Raw genomic sequence first — 8,526 nt, 5'->3', positions numbered from 1 at the left:
CATAGAAAATCTCATGCCCTTAAAAGGCGTTTTTCATCGCCTACTGTTTCAGTAAAGAAACTGCGTGCTGCATAGTGGGTCCTCTCAACTTGCTCCTGTGCACACTCTGCTGGTGAAAGGTGTAATATAGCATATAATTTGTGCTTTGAGCTTTGCGGTAGGGCAATGATGTCATTGATTGATTTGATTAAATTTAAATTAATAGCCTACTTAAACAGTATTTTAGTTTGCAGGGGGGAAAGCACAGGAAAGTAGGCCAGTTCAATACAAGGTCTGCCAAGAGGATTTAAAAACCCAAGAAACACTATGGCTTGTTTCCATTGGGGTCCTTCATATTCAATGAATCTGAATATTATCAAGTCAATCTATTTTGTTTGTCCATGCTGCCAGTGCTGAATATTATTCTGTTTCTGCGCGGTGGTCAGAATGACAGAATTAATAATAGAAAAGGACGGTGGTCTTGAATTATAGCGAAATCGAGTAGCCTTTTTGAACATACCCCTAATGTAACTCCGGCCTTCCCTGACAACAGGGACCAATCACCGGTCAACGGAACAGATCGTGTTAATCTGATTGGTGTTTTACGATTATTTGTTACAGGAAGTGTATTTGTTTTCATCTTGCCCCTGGACTACTCTTGTCATGGAATGGAAGCCTTAGCTAACTATTCCTGTACAGGTTAGCAGCAAACACAACATCGTTTTCAAATGAACCGATTTTGTAGGGTAGGGGCATAAATAAAACCGACTCACATCTCTCTCCAAGTTGAGGTGAACGCAGATCAAGTGAAAATAACTGTGTTGCGAGACCATGACAATGTCGACATACTGATGTGTTGTGTTGCTGTTCTCCACTGTAAATTACTTACATGTATGTCCCGGGACTGACTGCAGTGCAGTGTTCTAAACATGGGCAACACCGAGAGCGCCGTTGCCCAAAAGCGGCTGTCCCGGTTCCGCCCGGAGGAACGACCCGCCGTCGAGGCAGTGTTCGACCGCCTCCTCCAAGGCGGAGGCTCTGCGGGTGCTACGCCGGGTAAAGCGTCCTCAGGGAAGCTTCTAACTCTAGAAATGTTGAAGGTACTTTAGTCAGTATATACCGGTAGTATAACCTCAAAGGATATATGAATGTGTCCACTGTCCAATAAAAATGGATATAATCAATCCCAAATTGTATCCAGTCATGTGAACCCTAGGTCTGGTCCATAGCCCTAATGTCCTTTGCAGATTAGGGCTATGGACCAGAGCTAATGCAACGGCAGCAAAGGGCATTAGCTATGGATCAGAGCTATGTGATTGTGAACACTATGACTGCCATGCCCATGCATCCAAACAGAAAAGTCCTATTGTATTAAACGACAACTCACCAACATTGCAGCTTAGTCTACTTGCCAGCCCATAGAGCCCCATTGTGAACCCGGACATGTTGAGTACACAAAGGTTTTACGTTAGAAATGTTGAGTATGGGCCCCTAGCCCCTTTCGGAACCCTAGTTTACCTTTTCTGAAGTTTGGACGAAGGTAATTAACCCTAGGGTCCCTGATTGGTTATTCCACTCTCCATGGGATGCAGATGTACATACCCTCCGTTCACGGAGAGTGGCGCGCCGCTTGAGTGTTGGTGAGATGTTTCAAAGATGCATGCATAAATTCTCTCTTCCTCACTTCCTTGACTTCCTTTTTGACTTCCCATTGTACCGCATCCCGAGCGGCGACTGGGAAGGCGGGAGGCGGGGCATGGGAAGTGAGGAAGAGAGAATTTCAGAGAAGCCAAAACTTCAAAAAAATACTTAACGGCATCGGCGGTTAATGCGATTTCGCCCACGTTTCCGTTGTCTCCTATAGCCGTGTTATGCATCTTTGAAACATCTCACCAACATCTCACCAACATAAGTTTCTACATGCTGGGGACCCATACTCAACATTTCTAACATAAAACGTTGTTGTACTCAACATGTCCGGGTTCACATTCTGGCAAGTGGACTAGCTGTACAAAAAGCTTGAAAAAGCTCTTTCTATCTATCTGCAAAGTGTTTGTTTCATAAAAATCCACAGAGCTACTTTCTGTCAATAGATTCTGTGTAGTTTTCTAAGCGCTCATTGGAAATCAATCAACACAAGTTACACAACAGCCCTAACTGGGCCCTAACTGATCAGGCCCGAGGCCCGGCCCGGAATAATTAGCATAGATTTTAGGCCCGACCCGGCCCCTAAAACGTCGGGTCGGGCCTGTTCGGGTTTGTGCAGAATTTGAGAACTCTACACAGAGTAAAAGTGAAACGCCAGTCAGCACCATCTTCATAATAGATAAATACACAAACAGACAGAACAGAACTATTATTTTTGAGTGGTGTAAACCACTCCTACGACTGGCTTTGTTGGTTTACGTGTCTGTCTGTCTGTTCGTAAAAAATGAGCATGGTTGCTACTTGCTACGGTCACCCAGTTCACCCGGGTGTGATTTCATTACGTCAGACATTACGTCAGACCACAACTGATCAGGCTATATAAGACCTTACACCACTCAGTTCACACGGGTGTGATTTTTATTATTATAAACAAATTCAATATATATATATATATTTTTTTTTTCATGGAGCCCGAGCCCAGCCCGGGCCAAAACGTTGGGCCTGGTTGGGGTCGGGCAGAGTTTGAGAACTCTACTCTGAGCCCTGGCCTGCCTGATTTGAATTTGCACAATGCAGGGGGCAGCAGGATGTTGCATCTTTGAAAACGAGCACTTCCAAACTCCAACACAAAAATAATCACCTGCACAGAATGTATTGACAGAATGTAGCTCATAACACGTCTATGGTGCATTTTTATGAAACACCTTGCAGATAATAGGATAATTCAAGCTTTTCGTACAGCAGCAATGTTGGTTGTTTAATACAATAAGATAGTTCTGTTTGGTTGTATGGGCCATGTCAATGGTCGGTGTTGCAACTAGATTCAACATATTTAAAAAAAAAATCTAGTGTTGCAAATTTAATATGCATGAGATCAGGTCATATACCCTCTCTTTGTTTCTCTCAGTTCTCTATGGGGAGCATCATGGTGTCAGACTCTATGATAAGGAGGGTCTACCAGGGCATGTGCAGTGTTGACTCTGCTGTGGAAACACCTGCTGTGCCCTCCTCAGGGAAGACCACCAGTGTCACAGTAGGTACTGGCGTGAGTCGCGAGCAACTCGTCATCTTCCTGGCAGATATCCTGCGGGGTACCGCAGAAGAACGGGCACCCCTCATCATGGCCATGTCCCAGCCGAGGGCAGGAGGGTCAGTGTTTGTTACAACAAGTGACCAGCTAGCTGAGGTGAGCACTGACTGACTAAGCAGACACCGTTACTACCGTCTCATTAATCCGAAATACTTATAGTTATCTTTTCTTCCAGAAGGTGGCACTGGAAACTGGAAACGTTTAAAGTTGGTCAGACGTCTCACTACACCCCCCCCCCCCTCTTCTTTTCCTCTCTTATCTTGCCTTTTCCCATAGTTTTTACAAGATCTGGTCTCCGCTGTAGTTCAGATTCTGACCCATAGTGGGCGCCTGCAGGATTGGAAGCCAGAGAGAATGGGTGATCAGTCCCTTGGTGTAAAACTCCTGGCAGAGCAGATGTGCTCTGAAATTAAATCTTCAGGTAAGAGGAGATGCCATTTGAAAGTTTGTGGCCACCTTTAGAAACTGCCATTTTGTAGTACCATTCCTTTCTGTTCCTATCTCCTCTGCTCTCCTATCGCAGACCAGGGAAGCTGTGATGTTCCCTGTTTGGAGGACTGGATCTTCCGGATGTCCCAGGTAGCAGTGTACCTAGAGATGCTGGTAGCCGAGGGCCTGAATGTGGGCCTGAGTTCCAGGCCACCCCCTACTCTGCTGCCCCCGTGCAGGGTGGCATCCTGGAATGAGCTGAGGTGTCTGCTGGACCTGCCTACCCTCATGTTCTTGGCACTACAGGTCAGTGTTTTCCTCTGGAAATATATCAAGGAGGGATGGAAAGGAGCAAGGAAACATAATTCCAGTGGCGTCAGTTCAGCAAAAGCTGCAAAAGTTTTAGGCTACTGACCTACTGCACTGACCTACTGTACCTTGTGAAAACGATCATTTTGTTCAAATTTACATTTGTAGCTATTTTACTGTAATTTAATGACAGAATAATCAACACAGATAGACAAATAGACATTCATGGATTTATTTTTTTCAAAGTCAATTTTATTTTCCCCCTGGAGTGGAGCCAAGGTATGGCAGCTGCCATATCCTTATATACCCAATTGATGTCCCTGCATAATTAAAAAAAAACATAAAACACTATTAAAACCAGAAATAATGAGTGTGACTGTTTTTTTTTTTTTTTAAACATCTGTTTATTATGATTTTTGGTATACAGGCATTTCAATAATATTTAACCAGTAAATTACAGATGAGTGTGACTGCTTGTGGGAAACTTTGCAGCATTCATTTGGTTATGCGTGCATACTACATGTATGTCAAATCTGTTTATCTATCACTCGTGTATAGTCTCTTGAAGTTTCTTCTACTTCTCTCCCCTGGCACTCCAGTTGCCAGACAGGTACAGCGCCCCTTGGAATCTTTTGTTTTCCACGAAACTGCACGGAGAGAGCTTTAGCAGGATGGCGACTGGCCTTATGAAGCGTGGGCCCACCCTGTTGCTGGTCAAAGACACCAAGGGGCACATCTTTGGCGGCTTCGCCTCCCAAGCCTGGGAGTTCAAACCACAGTTCCAAGGTCAGAGCAAAATAAAAATACGGGAGAGTGAGTGATGTATAGACACATAAGACTGAGATCAATACAGATGAACAATTAATCACTTTCAACCTGGAGTCCCTAATTTGGGCATGTCATCTATCTACTATAGGCCAGACACAGCTGTGTCTGGCCGTTTGTCTGTCTTGGGCATGACTTGGGTCGCCGTCTGACCGATTGGTCTCAAACTTGGTGTGTGTCCCATATGACTCGGGGGTGTGCACTGTGCATTGCTATTTACAGTATTTATGGATGCTTTGTGTGGACTGTGTATGTCTCTGTCGCTGTATGCTGATGCATCATGTCTGTGACGGCACTTGCCGTAGTACCTGCACTAGCCTCGACGACCTTACAGGCGTAGGCAAAGGTTAAACGTACAGTATGTAATTTAGATAGCATTTTATGTAGACATAGCACTCTATAATGTACAGCTTTACTGTACAGATGATCTACTATTAGACAGATAATAGCCTGAGCTAACGCATTAGGTTTCTAGTCTATAGGGGCGGTCGCGGCTGAGATTTGCGCACGCCCTGATTGGTTCACCGATCTGTCTGTCAGCCCTGGTCCCTCCTCTCCCCACCTAGTTCAGCACTACGTCACATAATTTGGAGCGACGCCCACCCGGAAGGGTTGACTCCCACTTCTAGACCAGAGACCAGAGTTTCCCCAGGCTTTCAATTTTTTGCGCCGACGAAAATGACTTATGATGTTGATGACTGTTTTTATGTATTTGATGTATTACCTTGTGTTGTTCTTGCTTACTGTTAATTGCTCTGGATTAAGAGCCTCTGCTAAATTGTAATTGTCTACACAGGAGACTCCAGGTGCTTCCTGTTCACTGTTTCCCCCAGGCTGCGAGTGTACACCTGTTCAGGTTACAACGAACACTTCATGTACCTCAACCAGAACCAGCAGACCATGCCCAACGGACTGGTGAGACCATTAGACAATGTAGGAATCTGCTGCTTGCTATGCCGGCTGTCAAACTTTAATCAGCACGTTGACTTGTAACTATGACATTTTCTGGATCAGGGTATGGGTGGACAGCACGGCTACTTCGGCCTGTGGCTAGATTGTGACTTTGGCCATGGCCACAGTCGAGCACGACCAAAGTGCACCACTTACGGCAGCCCCCAGCTTTCTGGAGAAGAGGACTTCACTATAGACTCTATGGAGGTGTGGGGGGTTGGCAAACCCCCGGAAACAGAACAGGTCAGTGTATAATATATTATACGCCCCCCCCCCCCCCTCCCTCCTGTCTCATGCATTGTCCCAGTAGCTGTGCAAAAGGACTTTTTTTTCCCAAACAAACCTCCATATAACTTGACTTCCCATTATTTGTCCAGCTCTGTGGAAGGTTACTGGGTCCACATGATTTCACTTGAATTAGTAAACATCATTGCATTCCAGAAGAATGAGTTTATTGACCTCTAGGTGGCAGCAAAGCCATAGAAAACACATTTGAGTAAAGGTACTCTAAGCGTCTAGCATGCAACTGTGAGCTTGTAGATCAAGTAAAAAAAAAAGAATAATTAAATATTTATTACATTTTATATATTTAGGGTATATATCATTTGCTTATGTATTGGGAAATGAGTGTGCATAATAGTACTGATAGTGAATAAAAGATCATTCCTAAGGTTTTGTATATTTGCTATACTGTAATTGGTTGTCTCAGGGCAGAGCAGTGTGCCTTGGCATACCGTTTGGGAACCACTGCTCTAACTGGATGACTACTGCAATATATCAGCTATTTGCTGTCTACATTCATGCATGACAAGGCAACAGCAACAACCTACCGGCAACATTAATTACTAGAAAAAAGGACAGATAAGACAGATTTATCTGAAAAAACACCATAATTGTTTAATACAATTTACAACTCTGCTGTTTTGTTAATTTAATTTTGGTCCCAAATAACATCTAGAAATCCCCAGAGGTTGACCCAGGGCTACTGATTTTGGTGACCCTTTGGCTTTTTGCTCTAGCCTAGTGCCACTCCCTTCCAATTGCACACACACCATCTCAAAATCTAATGGGCAATTTGCCTAGAAACTCAGCAAGAAGGAACCCTACTAATTTTGGTGATTCATGGTCATTCTTGTACAGTAGCCATCACCCTTAGGCCAAACCTTCCACTTGCACACAAGTTGTCTCAGAATTGAATAGGCGGATTGCAGGATAAACCCTACTAACTTTGGCAACCCTGACTAGCGTCTTTCCACAGCGCTAGCTTTCAGCCAACATTTCCATGTGGGTGTAAGGAGCAGCAGCACAGTCTCTAGGCTGCCAGTGGGACTTTTAGACTCTTAGCCTTGTTTTGTGCAGTGCCAGGTGTCTTAGAATACAATAGAAATGGAACTGTATTTATTATTTATGTCTATAACCAACCTATTAATTTCAGTGTCTGACAATATCTTTTTTTCAGGATGAGAACAAGAGTGAGAACAAGAGGAGCATCTTGGATGTAGACCCAGAGGTCCAGGCCATGATGGAGATGGCAGGGAAGACACTCCACAGCCAGGGCCTCAGGGAACCAGAGGAAGACCAGGAGTGAGCCTGGGACATTTTCTCAAAGCATTATGCTTCTCAATTACAGTACATAGGTACTGTACATACCTGCATTACATGCACACGTACATAAGTGTTAACAACTGTAAGTGTTACAGTCTGAAAATGCTTTTAGGGAAACCATGTCTTGACAAATTCATTTTATTTTTTGCCTCCCCATAAATGTTGTGAACAGTACACTCCACTACAATCACATAGTACTTATACAAGCCTCAAAGCTTGAAATTGTCTGTGCAACCATTTCCCAGAATTGACGCCTTTCTAGTTTCTTCTGTCCTGAGCCAAAGCAATACCCAAATGCACTGAAAGTAGAAAAACACAACAAACGCACGATTAAAAGCAATGCGTAAGAAATATAGTTTGCACAAATACTGTAGTTAAAACATGAAGATAGAGGAACATTTACTTTGAACACTTTAGAGATTTCGTTTCCCTTCAAGACTATTTTCAGAGTCTGAAAGGCATAGTGAGTGGTTTTGAGGATGTCTTATTCTTTGATACAGATTGCACTGATACAGATGGTGTTTATTGTTGTTCTCAGATGTGTAATGATTTACAGTTACATGTTGTGTTAAATTATATGGTATTTAAAGTCCAGAGGGAGAACTGGGATTGTGTGTGTGTGCGCGCACACATTTATCAGCATAATGTATAATGTTCTATATCTACTATAGTAACAATTAAGAGTTTTGCCTGTAGGCCTACAGTATGAACATGTAAAGTTTGTTGTATTAAAATAACAGGGAACCCGAGTGTCCACTCATTACTCATTTCAAATCCATAGGCTTCGCTCTGGATTACAGTAGCCTAATTCATTTCTATGTGATGTTTGATTATCTATGGTAAATGGTGCATTTATATAGCGCCTTTATCCAAGGCGCTTTACATAGATTGTGCATTACATTCACACACACATTCATAACATTCACACACACATTCATACACTGATGGCGGCGGAAACCATGCAAGGTACCAACCAGCACATCAGGAGCAATTAGGGGTTCAGTGTCTTGCTCAAGGACACTTCGACACTAACTCTGGGGGAGCCCGGGTTCGAACTGGCGACCTTGCGGTTACCATCCGGAAACTCTACCCCTGAGCCACCGCCACCCAACATCTATGTTGAGTCAGAGATGTCAAAACCTTGCCAGTTGCAATAAATAGTCAAATAGGCAATGATAAATTCCCACATT

General features: G+C 43.7%; 1 protein-coding gene across 3 annotated transcripts; it reads left to right on the top strand.

The window, feature by feature from the left end:
* Positions 1–617: 617 nt before the first annotated feature.
* Positions 618–8,085, top strand: meak7 (MTOR associated protein, eak-7 homolog). Of its 3 annotated transcripts, XM_079500579.1 has the most exons (9): positions 624–770; positions 894–1,079; positions 3,035–3,313; positions 3,494–3,638; positions 3,741–3,952; positions 4,555–4,741; positions 5,577–5,695; positions 5,795–5,974; positions 7,191–8,085. In XM_079500579.1, the coding sequence occupies exons 2-9, from the start codon at positions 909–911 to the stop codon at positions 7,317–7,319; spliced, it is 1,422 nt and encodes a 473-aa protein (XP_079356705.1). In that variant the 5' UTR covers positions 624–770; positions 894–908; the 3' UTR covers positions 7,320–8,085. The 3 variants fall into 3 exon arrangements, with proteins under 3 accessions (XP_079356706.1, XP_079356704.1, XP_079356705.1); XM_079500580.1 differs by having other exon boundaries at positions 618–1,079; positions 7,203–8,085; XM_079500578.1 differs by having other exon boundaries at positions 618–1,079.
* Positions 8,086–8,526: the final 441 nt, after the last annotated feature.

Source organism: Electrona antarctica (assembly GCF_951216825.1).
Source record: "Electrona antarctica genome assembly, chromosome: 5".
Taxonomy (NCBI): Eukaryota; Metazoa; Chordata; class Actinopteri; order Myctophiformes; family Myctophidae; genus Electrona; species Electrona antarctica.
This window is presented reverse-complemented; position numbering and strand designations above follow the sequence as displayed.

Coding starts and splice junctions, on each gene's coding strand:
- meak7 (XM_079500578.1), top strand. CDS start 909: ATGGGCAACACCGAGAGCGCCGTTGCCCAAAAGCGGCTGTCCCGGTTC. Junction 3,639..3,740: donor CTCTGAAATTAAATCTTCAG/GTAAGAGGAGAT, acceptor CTCCTATCGCAG/ACCAGGGAAGCTGTGATGTT. Junction 5,975..7,190: donor AACCCCCGGAAACAGAACAG/GTCAGTGTATAA, acceptor TCTTTTTTTCAG/GATGAGAACAAGAGTGAGAA.